This window comes from Cupressus sempervirens, chromosome 10, assembly GCF_028749045.1.
Source record: "Cupressus sempervirens isolate cs-2001-9-10 chromosome 10, ASM2874904v1, whole genome shotgun sequence".
In the NCBI taxonomy this organism is placed as follows: domain Eukaryota; kingdom Viridiplantae; phylum Streptophyta; class Pinopsida; order Cupressales; family Cupressaceae; genus Cupressus; species Cupressus sempervirens.
In genome coordinates this window covers 531079353-531098707 of record NC_143127.1, presented here as the reverse complement: position 1 = coordinate 531098707, position 19355 = coordinate 531079353, and the positions used below count along the sequence as shown (strand labels likewise).

The 19355-nt window shown below is 35.9% G+C and overlaps 1 protein-coding gene across 2 annotated transcripts in view; it reads right to left on the bottom strand.

Moving 5' to 3' along the window:
• Positions 1-401: 401 nt before the first annotated feature.
• The window catches only part of LOC149534983 (5'-3' exonuclease family protein), a 76518-nt gene continuing 57564 nt past the window's right edge, over positions 402-19355 (bottom strand). The window contains exons 4-5 of one of the 2 annotated variants that reach the window (XM_089803937.1): positions 885-1107; positions 402-815 (exon numbers count right to left, since the gene is read on the bottom strand). In XM_089803937.1, the coding sequence (XP_089660063.1) occupies positions 635-815; positions 885-1107 (404 nt within the window). In that variant the 3' untranslated portion in view covers positions 402-634. Of the gene's footprint in view, positions 816-884; positions 1117-19355 lie in introns of both variants that reach the window. The other variant, XM_089803936.1, reaches the window with a different exon arrangement.

Genomic DNA, 19355 nt, shown 5'->3' with positions numbered 1-19355 from the left:
ATAGAGAGTGAAATGATGGTAAAAAAAGATAAAGAGATGCAATAGATTTTGAGATAAAGATAGAAGGAGAAATAGATTTCTAGAGATAATTAGATATAGAGAGGTCAAGAAAGAGAGGGAAAAATAGTTAATTGAACTTCCATACCACTAAAGCATACCTATTGCACACTAAGGTGCGATTGCTAGAATACTCTGTAGTGGAGCACACTAACGTCACCTTTTCGGATAATTTCTATAATCTGCATCTCCAAGGTCTCTACAATTTATCACTTTCAAGATCGATCAAATGGAACTGATTGAACTCTGACTAAGTTATTTTCTGTACCATTCTTTATTTTCCGCCCATACATTGTGCTCCACCTTTGTTGTCAGCCAATTTAGAAAGAATATCAACTATGCAATTATTAAACTGGTCCATTTTGTTTTTTATTAAATAGATGGTACGATCCACCAGCTTCCTTCCAAGAAAGAATGTCTCCTTCGCAAGCAAAATGAATGTTGATTATCAAATATGCATTCACTAAAGTAGAAAACGCTTATTCTGCAATCTCAAATAGTTCCCAACTCATTATTTATTGAACGACAGAAAATATGTACAAAAGGAAGCTAGGAATTAGTCCATCTGTAGAACACATTAACAGGCTATTTTTATATTGTTGCTAGTTTTGTACCAAGTTCGAGATGTAGCAGAATACGATCCATTCGGAATTTGTTGATGTTCACTGAGATCTTTCTCAAGCTTTGAAAGAGCCACAGCATCAGAGGAAGTATCTCTGAGACGGCACCAATCATCATCTAGTTGGACAGGTACATCCCTGAGAGATTAATGGGAGTGAGAGTCTTATCTACCCACAAATACATATTCTGAATTGATGCACACCCACCTGCGTAAACGGAGGAGCTGCATATTTCTTCGAAGGAAGGCAGCATGTTTAGTGAGAGCATCTTGAGCATATGCTCTGCCTACTGTTCGAGCAGCAGCTGCATTCAACAAGTTCTCCAAGGAGCCATGCCTTTTTAGTAATTTAACAGCAGTCTTTCTACCAAAACCCGGAGCAACTTGTGCTAGACTGGGAATACAGTCGTTCTCATCTCCAATAATACAACCTGCAATGCCTAGTCAGATACATCATTCAGTGGAAAAACTGTCATATACTGCAATTATCAAAAACTATAGAGAATTTTAACTGGCAATATGCTGTTGGAATGTTAAAAGTTTGAATTAACAAAACCCACCTTAGTGACTACTGAGTATTTTTGTTATTGTTAAAAATCAGTAACAGTCCTGTAAGACAGCAGTTGGGGAGAAGTTATAGTTGAAAGGCTTTACAAAATCCATATTGCAATATGTTTCAAGATTAACTCAACAATATTATTAGTCTGCAATTGAATTTCTGGGTGCGATTGTGTAAAGCTTTTTTTCCATCAACATTTCGAATCACTCTACCCAATCCATCATCAGGATGCAAGATAGTCAAAGAGAATAGAGGTCAACATACTCGTGCATTCATTGGATGTTATTTAGTTTTTTTAATTAACCAATGCATATTCTATAGTTTTAAAATTTGTGAATATTTAATTGATTTAAATAAAACTATTTATCTGCTTTATAATTGGTTAAAACTGCCAAGAGTAAGCAGAATACAAAATTTAACTGACAGCCCGTGGTCACAGCTTCTCCATCTTTCTGGAAGTCTCTATTCTCGATCTATTCCATAGCTCAAGACTATGGTCTTGCAGAAGCCTGTCCATCAAAGTAACAAGAATCGGAATCGGATCAGAATCGGCAAGGCCGAATCAAATCGTGAATCGGCCATGAATCGGAATCGAATCGGCCATGAATCGGAAAATTTAAAAAACCCTTGAAATTTAGTGAGTAACTTATTTCATAAACCCTTTATCGCTGATTCGATTCACCGATTCACAAAAAATCTTTTGGCTTGAATCGAATCGCCGAATCGCGTGAATCGCATGAATCGCCGTGATTCTTGGAACTATGCAGTGTCCATTATGCTTGGAAAGATATCCACATGTCTGCCACAATGATAGCATCTTGTATGCCTTTATTACGGAGCCTGATGTACCAGTTATTTGAGAACAGAGCTTTCATCAGGTATATTCCATCTTCACATCCCCTGTTTCTAACAATTTTTTCTTCACTTAAGTAAGGTAAATTGAACTATAACCTAGTTCAGTGATCATGAGAGATAGCGACGTTCATAATTACTTCTTTCTGACATATGACCTCAATCTCTTAAGTGAGTTCATCATGACTCGTTTTGTTGCAAAGCACCTAATTTGAACAGAAATAATTTTTTGATCCTTCTGTGAAAATTTCCCAATTCAATTGAGCTCTATATGTATGTTTTAGAAATATGGCTCTATTTCCCTGTTGCAAATAACCCTTGAATCTGTCAAATAGGTTTAATCCATTTTATGTCATTGTGGACAACTCCAAAGAAAAATTATGTAGAATTCATCTTCTGTTCTGCCAGAATGTCACGCTCTCCATTCTGCCTTTCAAGAAGAAAATAAGGCATGAAAACTGTTGTTCCATTAATGGTTTTGACTGGTCTGAGGATAGCTCTGTGCTTTGATGGGCATGCATTAAGTGTTTCCAGGGTTAAGGAGTTGTAACCTACCAGGCCAATTCCTTCGTGGTTTTGCAGATTCCTACAGACGATGATATTCAAACCAATCCGAAGTAACATACATTATCAAAACAATCTTCTGTGCAAGTCAACAAGCTCCAACATATTCAAAACTGTGCAACTCAAACAAATTGCTTGTTTCCAAACTCCCAAAACACAGAAAATCTCAAATCCGAACAGCCAAATGAATCAGAGAGAAAATTCAATTCAAAATAATCATGCCAACAAACTCCAACAACTGAAGAATCCAATTCAAGATTGGGCACCTCATACCTCACACCAAACTCACGTTTTAAGCTCCCAAACACGGAAAATCTTGAACCAGAACAACCAACCAAACCAGAAAACTCCCCAAAAATAGAAAACACCCGTCAAAACAGAAAATCTCACACAGAAAAAGATTCAAACATAGTCTATGAAATAAACCGCGGAAATGATTAATTCAAAGCAAACAGATTTCCACAATCCATGAATATTGTATTAATTTATGGGGAAGATTGTGTGAGAGTTTTTTCATCAACGTTTCGGATCATACTGTATGATCCATCATCAGGATGCCACTGAGTCACTGAGAGCAAAAAATGGAATGCAGATCTAAGAGAGGGGATAAAAAGAGGATGGAGAGGTGGGAAGGGGCACGGAGACTGAGGAGGCACGGAGGACGGAGAGGGAGAGAAGTCAAAAGAAGAAAATTTGAGGAAGAAAGGATTAGAAATGAAAATGATAGGAAAACAAAAATAAAATATAAAAGTATAAATACGTAGATAAATATATATATATATATATATATATATATATATATATATATATATATATATACGAAAGTATATCTATATGAATGAATATATCAATATGAAAATATTCGTATAGATATATATACGAATATATATCTATATGAATGTATATATATATATATATAAACCAAAAATACTAGAAGCGAAAGAACACAAATGTAAAAACTAAAAAATAAAAAGAACAAGAGAAACAAAAAATAAAAATGATAAAAAGAAAAAGAAAATGGTGTGAGGCAATAAAAACAGAAGAGCCTAAATTAAAAAATAAAATTAAATAAATAAATAAATAAAGAAATGGAATGCGAATAACAAGTAAAAATAAATAAATAAGTATAAAAAGTTAGAAAAACAAAAATAAAACAACCAGAAAAAATAATACCCACAAATATATAAAAATATAAATATAAAAACCAAAAATAGGTAAAACAAAAATAAAAATAAAAATAAATGAATAAAAACAATAAAAACTAATCAGATAAAATCAAAATTAAAAATAGAAATCAACCAAAATAAATTAATAACTAATAAAAAGAAAGAAGACAGCGAAGTGAACGAAAAGAAATATAAAAATTGGAAAAGAGAAATAAGAAAAGGAAAAATGAAAAATAAAGAGCAATAAAAATTTTTTTAAAAAATTTTTTAAAAAAATAGAAAAATAAAAAATAAAGAAAATAAAAATAAACATGAGATATAAAAAAAAAAAAAAAAAGGAAAGTAAAAAGAAATCAAAATAAAAATAAACGGAAAGGAATACAAAAATAAATAAAGGTAAAAATAAGTGCAGACCACAAAAAACCTAAGGCAATCAACAAAGAGAAGAAAAAAAGGACCCCGAGGAGAGAAACATGAACTAGGGTGACGAAGGGGGAGGAAGAGGGAGAAAGAGGGAGAGAGAGAGCGAGAGTGGAGGCGACGAGGACAGGCATCCACCCAGAGTTGGAAAGCGAGGGGGAAAGGGGAGAGACGGTGGGGTGCAGCGGGGAGCCAAGAGAGAAAAAAGTGGAAGAAAAAGGGAGGGAAGAAACCCGAGCTAGGAGGGAAGAACGCGAGGCGAAAGAGGAGGGAGGGAAGACAACAGAGGATGCCAAGAGGTGTTCAAGTTCCAGCCGTCATCGCGATTGAGGTTGGAAGGGTTGTTGAAGATTTCAACAGCCTCTTTGAGTTTCCTCTTGAAGAAGTTGTCTTCCCTGTACACAACATGAGCGTTTTCTAGGAGGACATGATGCTTAGTGGAGGCGGAGTGTTCTGCCAAGGCTGATTTGGCCACTCGTTCATGCCTAATGTCAGCAGCATGTTCTTTGATCCTCGTGTGGATAGAGCGATCTGTTTCACCTATATAAGGAGTGCCACAAGAGCACTGGATCTTATAGACGCCCGATTCCAAGAAGACATCCCTGGGGTCTTTGAGCGAGGGGATGCAATTCTTTAAGGTGGTCAAGGGTCTGAAAGCCACCCACACACCATGCTTGGTAAGAATCTTGTCGATCTTGTGAGAGATGCCGGCAACGAAAGGAAGAGAGACAAAAGAAGAGGGGTCTGGGGGAGAAGAGGAAGGGAGCGAGGAGGCGCGCGAGAAAGACCTAGCGAGATTGAAAGCCCGAGAGATTTGTTTGTGCGAATAGCCATTCCATATGAAGACTTGGCGGAGGTGGGAAAGCTCAAGGTCTAAGTTGTCAACATCGCAAATACGGAAGGCTCTCAAGGCAAGGGTTTTGATAATGCCCACTTTTTGGCTAGGGTGGTGATGCGAAGCAGCATGAAGATAGCGGTCGGTGTGAGTGGCTTCCTTGGATTAAATTGGCTGAATTTGCACCCAGGACTGACACTAACAAGGCTAAGAAGCGTCCCATTGACAGACCAACCAGAGCAGTTTTTTGTTACAATTAGGGCCTTATCTGACAACCAAATTCCCCTGTAACACATATGATTCAGTCTCTCAATTGATTTGACTGCGAAGGAAGACAATTTCCAATAATAGAAACAAATGGGCTTTATCCTTCATAGACCCTAGCTCAATTGGGCTCTTTTATTGATACAACAGAATTAGGACACTATGTGATTGATAAAGTCCAACTTTCTACACAATACTTGAATTTCTCAAATTGGTTAAATGGGACTTATGTTGTTATAGAATGGTATATCCATTGTCAGAATATGTAGGATTCCAACCTTTTATTTATGTCGTGTTCCAATATCCTTATGTGAACATTAGAAGCCTATTTATTGAGAAAAAATCGTTTAATTCTGCTCAGTTCTTTTAACTAGGTGAAATAGGGCATGGGTTGTTTAGGTACATTTAAATCCTACTCAAAAAGAAATGGCAGTCATCCCTTCATAGAATATTCATGATTCAGTTTAGTCTTCTGCAGGCTCTGTGAGAATTGGGACTCACTCTGCTTGCTCAAGCCCTTTCTTCCATATAGCATTTGAATGCCATGAGCTGATTTGAATGAGCCTTATATCATTGCATGGTACCTAATATTGATAGCATGGTTACCTAGAGACCCGTCTCCCTTCTAAAAGACACGTCTCAGAGATGGAGATGCATCTCGGAGACTTCAAAAAAGGTTGGAGACTTCATGACGAAGTCTCCTGAAGACTCCCAGTCTCCGAATACAAAAATTGAAGTCATCCCAAAGTCTCTTGATAAAAAATAAATTTAAAATATAATATTAAATTATTTTATGTATTTTAGCCCTCATTTTAATGTTTTTTAACGCAAAATTAAGACCAATGACAATTTAAATGATTTTGAGAGCATGATAGCTGAAGATCTTGAGATGGATGATCACAACCTTATGGAGTAGATGATAGTATTACGGAAGTAATTGGTAAATACTTGCTTGTTATTAACAAAGACTGAAAGGTCAATTTATACAAAACAATAAAGCGATGTTTCCTTAGGAAACTATCAAAAAGAATAAAAATATTCTATTCTAACGGATAAAGCTAAAAAAGCGAAAGTTAACTAAAGCTAACTAGATATTTACAATAGATAACCATTAACTAATAATAGACGACTTATCTATTATTGTAATACCCTCCCTTAATGGTTAATCTATCTAGAACACCAAGTTGTCCTCTGAATTTGACAAACTTATCAGGACCAAGAGGCTTGGTGAGAATGTTTGCAACTTGATCTGTGGTAGGAACATACTGCAAATCTATAGTAGTCCCATCTTCAACTAGCTGTCGTATGTAATGACAGTGAACATCCACATGCTCGATTCATTCATGGAAGACTAGATTTCATGCTAACTTGATAACGCCTTCGTTATCAACAAACAAAGTAGTCAGTCCTGTTGGTGACATTTGCATATCCCCAAGCATCCGACGAAGCCAAACAGCTTCACATCCTGCCTTTACAGTCCCTTTGTATTTGGCCTCTGTAAAGGAGAGAGAAACTACCCACTGCTTCTTATCGGTCCCTGTGACCGCACCGGATCCCAAACTAAACACATATCCAGAGGTTGACTTTATATCATCAACAGAGCCTGCCCAATCTGAATCTGTGAACCCACTGAGTTTAGGATTAGAACTTCAAGAGCACAAAAGTCCATAATCTGAAGTGCCCTTCACATAACGAAGCACACACTTTGCTGCCATCTAATGATCAGCCTTGGGAGCTGTCATAAAGCGTGAAATATAGCTGACTGCAAAGTTGATATCAGGCCTAGTAGTAAAGAGGTATATAAGGCTGCCTACTAGTTGCCTATATGTAGTATCATCAACAGAAGGAGAATCATACTTTGCTGATATCTTGAGACCTTTCTCCATAGGTGTAGATGCAAGTTTGCAATCCTACATACAGAACTTGTCTAACAGGGCCTTGACAAATTTTGACTGAGAAATGAATATACCAAAAGACTGTTGCCAAACTTCAAAACCTGGGCAATAATGCATAAGCCCAAGGTCAGTCATATCAAAAGACTGGCATAAATTTTGTTTGATTCCCTGAATCAAAGATGCCGAACTGCCAGTGATGATTAGATCATCCACATAAATAACTAGAAGGATGATGTCACTGTTAGTAGTCTTGATGTACAAATTTGAGTTTGAAGAACTCCTCTTGAAGCCTTGATCACTGAGGTACTTATCAATTTTTATGTATCATGCCTGAGGGGCCTACTTCAAGCCATAGAGAGCTTCTACCAATCAAAGAACCCGATGGTCTTTACTAGCAACCTTGAAACCAGGAGGCTGCATCATGTAGTCCTCTTCATGGAGATCACCATTCAGGAAAGCACTATTGACGTCCATTTGATGTACCTTCCAACCAAATTGTGTTGCCATGGCTAGGACTAATCTAATGGTGCTTATCTTTGCAATAGGAGGAAAGGTCTCCTCATAATCAATGCCTTACGGTGAGAAAAGCCCTTTGCCACTAGCTTTGTACTTATCCAAAGTACCATCCGATTTGTATTTTATTTTTTAGACCCATTTGCAGCCAACGAGTTTCTTCCCTGGTGGACGATCAGAAAGGACCCAAGTGTTGTTCTTCAACAGGCTCTAGTGTTCAGATGTCATGGCCTATTCCCACTCTAGAATTCCTTTAGCCTCAGAATATGTTTGAGGTTCAAACACACTGTGAATGTTGGCCATGAGAGCAAAGTTAATAGAATCTGTAGTTTTCCTCTTTTTTCGAGCAGTTCTCCCATCAATGAGCTCATCATCACGAAGATTAGCAAGTGTCTTAGCCAACCATAACCAACTTTAGTACCAAGAGATGCTTGATCAGCAGGATACTTATCAGAAGAATTTGGATCAAACTTAGGTGAAGCATCTACAAAGTGAGGTGATCTTGTAGGAGAAGCCAGAGGTGTTTGTACAAGTATCACTGGTATAACTGGAGCTGCAGGAGCTACTGGAGCCCTCCTATCAAGTGGACTTAATGGAAGCCGAACTCTCAAATCATGAGCCTGCATAGGCTGGTCTGTTGGATCAGGAGAGAAATAGGCATGAAAGGTCCTCGCTACTCATCAAAGACTACATCACGACTATAGATGCGACGAGATGTCTCAACATCGATTAGGCGGTAGGCTTTGTGAAGATTGCTATATCCAAAAAGCATGAGTTTCTGACTCTTGGCATCCAACTTGGTGCGTGAAGCATCAGGGATCCAAACAAAAGCAAGGGAGCCAAAAATTTCAGGTGACTAATTCTGGGCTTGCGACTTGACTAGGCCTCTTCCGGAGTTTTATCTTTGACCGCCACTGTGGGTGACCGGTGCAACAGATAAACTGTAGTGTTAACTGCTTATGCCCAAAACTGCTTCAGAACATGTTTGTGTTCGAGCATGGATCGAGCCATCTCGGTGATTGTCCCGTTCCGACTTTCAACTACATTGTTTTTTTGTGGCTTGTGGGGTGTGGTTAACTAGCATTTAATGCCATGCACATCCAAGAAGCTGGAGAAAACATTAGAACAAAATTCCCTCCCATTGTCTAATCTAAGAGTAATAATAGGTTTCCTAGACTCTTTTTCAACTAAAGGTTTAAACTTCTGAAATATAGGAAATGCATCTAATTTCTTTTTAAGGAAATACACCCACATATTTCTACTGAAATCATCAACAAACAATAGAAAATACCTAGACCCAAGAACAGGAGTAACCATAGGGCCGTAGATATCTGCATGTACAAGTTGAAGTACCTGAGAAGCTCACCATGAATCGCCACTGGTAAAAGGTGTGCGATGTTGCTTCCCAACCTGGCATGCGTCACAAACTCCAAGCTGTTGAGTTTGAATCTCTGGTAATCCAAGAACAAGCTCATCCCAAGCAAGCTGTGAGAGATAATGCACATTTAAGTGCCCATGTCGTTGATGCCAAAGTGTGCTAATAGAAGACCGTCGAGCAGTCATAGCTAAGTCTTGAGAATCACCAGAATCGATAAGTCGGAAAAGACCATGGTCCTCAAGACCCACTGCAACAATAGACTTAGTCACCCAATCAGTGATGGTGCACTGATGTAAACTGAAGGTGACTGCCAAGTGTGGAGAATGTCACAGCAATTGATTGACTGAGAATAGATTTAGTTCCATCCCTGGAGCGTAGTACACATCAAGGAGTACAAGATTCCTCCCAATAGACTGAATTTGAATGGTGCCTTTACTGACAACCGTGTACTCTTCTCTGCCACCAAAAATAACAGAGTCTGAATAAGGCTAATAGTTAGTAAACCAGTCTTTGCGGTGAGTGAAATGACAAGAGGCACCTGAAACAATGTACCAAGCAGATAACTTCACATGATCTATAGGTCTTTTAGCCATAAAGGCGTAAAAGGCAGATTCCGCCAACTCAGTGTGCTCTGCACTATTCGCTTTGGGCTGCGAACCTAATTGCTTAGACTATTGAACTAAGCGTTTTTGACATTCAACCTTCATGTGTCCAAACTTGTGGCAGTAGTTGCATTGAATGTTCTTCTTTTGAGAACCATCTAATGCTGGAGTAGAAGATTTATGCTGAGATGGCTGTTGAAACTTGCTTTTATCCTTCTGAAAGGATTTCTCAGCAAAGGCTTGCTATGTGGAGGTGGAACTGGAGCTACTACCAAACTATTGTTTCCACTGATCTTCCTAAAGCAGCAATGTGCAGAGATCAGTGAACTTCAAATCAACACCAGAAGATGTGATGTTGAGAGTCTCAATAAAATGCTCATAGGATTTTGGTAAACTCCAAAGAGTGATAACCACAATATCCTCTTCCTCCATCTTGCAACTCATGGCAAGTAACTGATCACGGATTTCCTAAATCCGATTAAGTGTGCCTGGAGCGAGGTGCGCTCATCCATGACAATAGAAAATAGAGTTTTTCAGAAAGAAGGCTCTTCTTTTGTCAGAAGTCTCGTGAAGACCTTTGAGATGTGTCCAGATCTCGGCAGCTATCTTGTCCGATGGAATCTGAGAAAGCTGATCATCAGCCACGGATAATTTGAGAAGCATCATTGCCTCTTGATTATTCAGATCCCATGTATTTTGATTAGGACTCAGAGAAGTCGGATGCTTCGTAACACCCAGAACAAGTTGATTAGTGTTCCGATATTCAAAAGTTGTGATGATCCACTACTTCCAGGTGCCATAATTTCGAACATTGAATTTGGAGTTATGCTCGAGCAAAATGTTTGTCAAAGATGCCATGGCACAATTTTCAATGAAAACTGTGAAAAACTATGAAGCCATGTTCTTCGAGGCAAAAAATGGAACACCCAGAAAAATCAAAGAGGGGCCCAAAAGAGAGCTGGAAAACCCAAAAGGAATATGTTGTCGTTTTCTAGATCCGCTGGCTCAAAAATCGAGGCACCCAAAAAAAAGGACAACCCAGTTGAGCTCTCAAAAAACCCACCAGAACTTGAAATCAAAATATTTTTCGAGCTTAGAAATTAAGGTTTAGAAAAAGATATAGTTGGTAGCCATGGAGGTAAAAAAGGGCAGAAAAAAGGACGTTTTCAGGCAAAAAGATGCCCGATTTGTTCCAGAGGCATTTTTGCAAGGACAGTACAAACCAAAACGTAGATTGAGATTTTCAAAAGAAATGCCCAAGAAAATACGCCTTTTTTTTCAAATGAATTCATAGATTTTTGTCTCTGAAACCCTAGCCGTGACTAGGTATTACAACACACGTAAAAGACTTCAAAAAGAATTTCGAAAGAAATTATAAAAAATTCGAAAAAAATTGAAGTCTAGGCTCTGATACCATATTATGGAAGTAATTGGTAAATACTTGCTTGTTGTTAACAGAGACTGAAAGGTCAATTTATATAAAAGAATAAAGCGATGTTTTCTTAGGAAACTATAAAAAAGAATAGAAATATTCTATTCTAACAGATAAAGCTAAAAAACGAAAGCTAACTAGATATTTACAATAGATAACCAGTAACTAATAATAGACGATTTATCTATTACTGTAATAGATAGTACCATCAACATACTAGTACTAGCTAGATTTCTGGTTTTTGTTTGCTACACTAAGTTTGTTCATTTTTGTTTACATATTGGCAATTTAGCATCAAACTATACTTTTTAGAATTTTAAATTTGAATATGTAATGATAATCTCAACGATTATCAATTTGATATGATGATGATCGTATGCAATATTCATAAAAAAAAATATGACTGTGAGATACAATAATGTGATTATGTGAGTTTTGAAATATTTGACTCTATTAATGTGACATTACTATTATTATTTACTTTAGTCTTTTAGTTTTACAGTATTACTATTTTGTATTTAGTATTAGACTCTTTAAACTATCTCTAAGTACCCGTCTCCTATTTTTTTTAAAATTCCATACCAGTACTGGAGACCTCCAAGTCTCCCTATCTCCTAGTGACCTTGATTGATAGAGAGGGAAATGGATTTCATCTTCTAAAAGGTTTTCCTCATTTCGGTCGGGTTTTACAATTGTTCCATTATAGTTAAGGCGCTGTGTCTCTTCCATGTTGACTATAATGTGTTAGATGAATTCTTTTTCTTTCAGCATTCTGCAACATACAGGACACCATCTACTTGATGAGGTCCTTTGTGCATGCAAATCGTTTTCATTCCCATCTAATTTGGGTTCTTTCAATAATCTGTAATGACTAAACACTGTATTCAGTAAAATTTGGTCTTTTGAACTAGTCATTTTTTTTACTAGAGTGATAATGTTTACAATGTTGTTGCGGGATATATTCATCTATGAAGTCTTCAGCGGAAGTGGTTGCATTAGAGGTTGAAATTTTTTTTTAGCATTTTGCAATTGCAACTTATTGTGCATGCACAAGTGAAATTTGTCCTGTCACAATTGATGCAATAGTATTATTGATTGTTGTGATATTGCTATCAGGATTTAACTATGTAATTTTTTGAGTCAAACTCATTGACCCATGTTTCATGAGTAGTGTTTCAAATGAATCTATCTCTCATGAGAATAAATGGAACACTTAGCACTCATTGGATCTAGGTGATGCTCACAGAGGTGAAGCACCAGGACTTCTCGGGAGGTCACCCATCCTAGTACTACTCCAGCTTGAGCGTGCTTAACTATGAAGTTTTCTCCATGGTTAAACCCACTCTGCTTGCAACCTCATTTGCAAGCAAACACACTAACATAGGAAACTATAAACATTATTGATTGTTTCAAGCTCCAGGCAGAGGAAAAATGGAAAACTATAAACATAGACACGCTAAACAATATTGTAATTACTTTGCTTTACAACCAAAGAAGTATATAATAATTGTCATATATCTATTGTTACTTTTATTTGGTCCAAACAGTACTGCTACTGCTTCCCAGTTAATGTAATGTCCCCTTTTGGAACATTACGGGAATTATGAAGTTTAAATTCATATAATATTAAATTTGGCTTATGAGAGTTTAAAACAAGTTTATAAAACGAGACAATTTAATATTATAAAGAAGGCAATAAGGTGACAAAAGAAGAAAAAGATGAAAGACAAAGAAGGGGAAATTGAAGAGTTACAGCTTGATGCATTAAAATAAGGGAGACTCATTTTAGCATGCTTGGATTTTGACTTGGTTTGAGATTTCTCTTGGAGAAATTAAGGAGCTTTAGCTTCTATTCAAAATCCAGGGACACAAACCCTTAGGTTCTTCTTTGGTGGATTCGACGTAGTCCCGACTCATCTTTGTGGTGAATTTGCAACGGATTTCACAGTTGCATTTCATGTTCATTTCTGATTATCCAATCTGATTGTTATCACTGTTTATTCGCTTCGATTGTTATTGTATTGCTGGTTTATAATGCAATAACAAATTCTAGGGTATCTACTAGTTAATTATGTTGATTATTTATTGGTTATTGGCTGGTTATTATTCTATATATTATTGTTTATGGTTCTGAAGTTTATGTGATGAAAATTAGAGATAATCAGGGATATTGTAGTGGTACTAGAGCAAAAGGTCTTGCCAGCTTGTGACGTTTAATAATAGTGGAGTGTTATCTTCAGAATAATATTACCCCCATGACAAGATTACCAATATGAATTGATTATTATGATTAATAATCATTAGCCAATTAATGTGTGTGTGTGTATAAATATAGTTATCGTAGATTTAACCATGAGATACATTGGTATGATTGATTATTATGATTAATAATCATTAAAAAAATTGTGTGTGCACACACACACACACACACATATATATATATATATCATCTATTTATTAATCTTAAATAATAAATTAATGAATAGACATGTCCCTTTAAGGGACATGTCACTTCTTGTCTTAGCCATAGATAAATGCAAGAGATCGCTGTAGTTGGAACATACACACCAAAATATGGCAGTGCTTACTTCATTTGCAGTGATCCTCAAAAACCAACATGGTATCAGAGCTAGGCTGCAAATTAATAAAATAAAGGCATGCATCAAACTGTGTTTTAATGAAATTAATATTAATTATTAGACAACATCAGCAATATCATAATACAGAGAAAGCTTGTCGAACAAACAACACTTTGATTGGAATGGCTTTTTAGGAAGATTTTGTACATTTCTAAAGTATTCCATGTTTCAGTTGTAAAATCCTTCTCTTTGCAATTCCTACAAAAAAAAATCATGATCAGGATTATGCAAAAAATAAATGCAGATTTCATGCTTTCCACACATACTGGCACATTTTTCAGTATTGCTCGTAGGCAGATCATCCCACCCAATTCTATCACTGTTTCAGTCAGACTTTCCATTTCTTGTTGCTCATGACTAAAGAAAATTCAAGAATTGCAACCACCATAGCTTGTATATCATATACAACATAGTATTTGTAAGAAAGTTGTTAACAAAATACAAGTGCATAGCAGATAATACCATTTCACTTTACCGCAAATAAGAATGAAATTAACTAAGGAGTGAATAAAATAGTAGCAATGGAAGAAGACCCGTGAACCGACCAGACTCAAAAGACTATTACCCTTACTGCCGAAAGAGAACCAAAAGAAATAACATATTGAAAGGGCATTTTTTAATTTGCCTGAACCCTCATATTACCAAGCAACATTATCTCTTTTGCCATCGAAGTTGGCAAATTATGACAAAGGGGATTAATATATTGGCTGAGAGCAATTGGATTACTCATCATCAATAAACGTACAATTTGGTGGGAGTGTGGAAACATCATTCGCGTCACCTATTGGGTCCAATTAATTAGGGGAAAAAAATGGCATCGACCAATTAATAATCCAAGGGCCAAGGTAGAAGTGAGCATATCAGATATGGCACTATCGTACTACCTAAGACACAACTCGAGTATGGATATCATGGGGTAAGAGTGACCCATCATAAAGGCCACAACATGTATTGTGATCTATTTTAATATTATTAATTAACTTAATGTTGTATAGACGATGAATATGGTGAAATAACATAGTTTCCATAATCACTTAATGAATGATTTGATATGGAATACAACTTAAGTATAATTATAAATATTGAATATTATTAGTCATAAATAAGAATGTCACTTAACATTAAAGTATATAATAATTAAATTGTTTCAAATCAAGGATCAATATTACACTATTATGAATATCTGATTATTCCTAATATTATTCTTATTATCCTTGAGTATTATACTAGTCTCTCTTATGTGTTGCATTTCAAGTACTACAAGATCTATTTGCCTTGATCTTTTCCTCCAAGAATGCTATTACAGGAAGAGGGAGATTGAAATTCAGAGGGAGCATGACGTTTCATTAGAGGCCACCTTGAAAGAGAGGGAGAAGAGAGAGGATATTGTTCAGTCAACCTTCCGTGATCTCGGTCACATTGATTTAGAGGGAGTAGACCATGTTGAGATGGATTCTCCAATGATCAATAAATTGTAGCAGTCAAGAGAATTGCGATTCATGAATATATTTCATGACTATTTGGGCCTAACCCTTGTGGACATCATGAGGAAGTGAAAACTTCCAAATGATTATCACTTGTCTCTGTAGAAGTTATCGAAAGGTGACGATCTTTCAATAAATTAACCTTCTATTATGATAGACATGTTATGATGTCTCAAACAAATCATGATAGATTGTAAAATTGCATGGTGGATTAGGTTCCTTTAGTAGACCATGACCATCTATTCTGATGGACATCTTATGATGTCTAAGTAGATCATAATAAATGATATCTTGCATGGTGTATTAAATTCCTTAAACAAAACGTGGCCTTCTATTATGATGGACATTTTATGATGTCTGAGAAAATCACAATAGAAGATTACTTGCATGGTGGATTAAGTTCCTTAAACAGACCATGGCTATTCATATGTAAGCATTATGGTGAATGCGTGTGTATATACTTTATGAATATTTTGAGCCCTTGGTGAATGTCATCCAACTTGACATTCATGAGGCCATTACTATTGATATCATGAGGTGATATCTAAATGTTAAAAACATCTTCTGATCAAAGACATTCTTATATTACATTGAGATATTATATGGTCATGTGTTTATCCTTCCTAGCTAAGTTAATGTTGTAGCTTCAGTCACATTGATTTAACCATGAGATACATTAGAATGATTGAAAATAATGATTAATAATCATTAGACAATTAATGTGTGTGTGATATATATAATTATTGTCTACTTATTACTCTTAAATAATAAATTAATGAATAGACATGTCCCTTAAAGGTACATGTCTCTTCTTCTTGTCATAGCCATGTATAAATGCATGAGATTGCTGCACTTGGAACATACATACTGAAATATGACAGTGTTTAGTACATTTGCAGCGATCTTCTGAAAATCAACAAGGTTTAATAATAGTGGAGTGTTATCTTCAGAATAATATTACCCCCGTGACAAGGTTATTAGTTTGACAAATTTGCAATTCAAAAATTGGAGAAATGAATAATATAATTCCCCATTCGGTTATTTATTTCTAAGACTCGCACAATAGACGGTTCTGAATATTCTATTGCCAAGTAACAGATTGTAAATGGTGAATATAGGTGGTCAAGGAATTAAGTTCCAAAACGTGGTTGTGAAATATTTACAGGCTTGCATTTGGAGGAGTGCTCCTTTCCCAGAGGCCCATACTCATATTGAAAGAGATCAATAAAAAATTTGATATTTTGTGCTATGGAATGTGATTCCTTAAATCTATCAAGTGTTGATTGATATATGGGCAAGCTTTAATTATGAGATTATTGCATTTCTTAAGTCCTGGACATGACTGAGCAGAGTCTAGGTTACAAGTCTTGCACAATATGTTTCACATGCAAATCAGGATTTAAATCCCAATTTGCAACACCTTCCATCAAGTCTCATCAACGCAGTTTTAAGTCAAGTTTTAAACCCTGGCCTACGTCAATTGCCATTCACTCTTGCATGAAGTGTGGACCAATTTAAAAAACTCAACCAACATGTTTCTTTAACATTTGCAACTCCTAGCTGCAATAGGGTATTAAAACCCAATTTGCAAGCCATACACACACAATTGCAAATTGTGTTCCAAAACCCGATTTACATGACCATTGCCAAATTGTCAATCAGGTTTCCAAACTTGATTGACATGTACCTTCATTTTCACTTCCAATCTAGGTATTGAAAATTGAGTTGAAAACATAACATGCAGATGGAGTTTTGAAACCTGAATTGCAAACGTATCATACAAATTGGATTTTAAAACTTGAGTTGAAAACATACCATGCAGATTGGGTTTTGAAACCCGAACTACAAATGTATCATACAAATTGGATTTTAAAACTTGATTTGTATTCTTTCCTTTGCATGGCGAGTTTTAGAACCAGTTTCCAAATAGTTGCATATCCACATGCAAGTCGTGTTTTCAAACATGACCTACAATTTTCTTTGCATTGGCCAATTTCACTTACTCCTTTTTGCATTTTTGAGGTTTTCTTCCGATTGTGCATGGTCTTTGTCAAAACTTTTTCCAAATTTGGGAAACAGTAAAATTCATCATGCAGTTCTGTTCAAAAGAAATATTCTACATGGTGGAACCTAAAGACTCCATCTTGCGAAGATATGAAGACCATCAACGAAGATTGTTGGCAACATGGATATGTATCCTGTTAAGGAAATGAATCATAGATAGAGTAAACTTTATTTTCCAATGTGATCAGATATGATGATGAAGTAGATCTGAATTATCTGAAATTAATCTTATACCACTACAATATCTTTGAATTGATCTCAATGAGATACTTGTATGTATGAAGATGAGAGTGACCAATATTGCAGAAATTGTTGGTTGTACTTCGCATAGCCTATTTGTATTTATTGATGATTTCCATCCCAATGATATCTAGTTATATATACTTGAACCAAGAGTCATATCCACATAGAGGCATGATGCTACGTGGCATAAGCCGCATACGGTCATGTCCCTACGTGGAGACTATCAACCAATGCCTTTAAAGAATCCTTACCAAATACCGATCAATGTTTGATAATGTAAAGTAACTCCAAGACATCTGTCATGACAGTATAAGGCATGATTATTAATGCATGGCAGCACTACTATGGTCACAATTGGTCAAAGGTAAGGATACACAGTTGGCACAATGATTGGGATTATATAATCAATCAAATTGCTTGATAAACATCACTGACACAAGCGCTCAGTGATAACTAAGAAGATATGCAATCAAACATACTTAAGGAAATAACTATTATATATAGGGAGTGTTGAATATACATATATATATATATATATATATATATATATATATATATATATATATATATATATATATATATATATTATGCTAATAAGTTTGGCTATCTGACGAAAGCTATATCTTCTACACTCCCTCTTACAACAAATTCAGTATCATGACACTCGGCACACCCTGGGACAACAACTTAATGTAGTCAATCATGATACGTTTGTTATCATGATCTCCGACACATTCCAAGACAACTTGATGTAGTCTATCATGATAACAAGTCAAAGTATTGCTAAGATCTTCACCTTACAATAATGACCTCACAAATCTATTGAATGAAAGATTGTCACCTTTCATGGCATAATCCACATATGCAATATTGTAACTCTTTTAACATTTAAAATATAAATGAATTTATATTAAATTTAAACATGACTGATGTCTAATCTCAAGAATTATTGTTACATTTTAGCCAAACTAAATTTACCTCTAAAGTACTCTAGTTTCAACTTTGCAAGAGATTTGGTAAATATGTCAACATTTTGCTCTTCAGTGCCGATATATACAAACTTGATGACATCCCTATCTACCATATCTCTGATGTAGTGGTAGGGAAGCTTTATGTGCTTGGATTTGTTATGGAAGATTGGATTTACTAACAGTTTAATGCAGCTTTGATCATCACAGTGTATAACTGTGGGATTCAAGGATTTTCCAAATAGCCCAACTAATAACTTCCTTAATTATACTACTTCTTGAGCTCCCATAGAGGCAGCCATGTATTTGGCTTCAGTGACACTCAACGCAATTGAGACTACTTCCTGCTAAACCAAGATATCATAGCAGATCCAAGGCTAAAACAACATCCTATAGTACTTTTACGGTCGATGAAATTGCCAGCCTAGTCAGAATCTGAATATCCTTGAAGTTGAATCTCAACATTACCATATTTTAGACCAAGTCAAGTATCTCAAAATGTGTTTGGCTGCCATGAGATGAAACTTCTTAGGGTCACACATGAATTGACTTAATGTATTTGTTGCATAACAAATATCAGGGCGAGTATTCACCAAGTACATTAGAGATCCAATTATCTGTCTATAGTATATAGGATCTGTAGGTTTAGATTCAAATGCATCACTTTTAAGCTTATGAAGATTTATTTCCATTGATGTGGATAATGGTTTACATTCCATCATTCCAAATTTGGTCAAGATGTCAACAATGTATTTACCTTGATTTAGGAAAATGTAGTTCTCCTTTTGCCATACTTCTAGA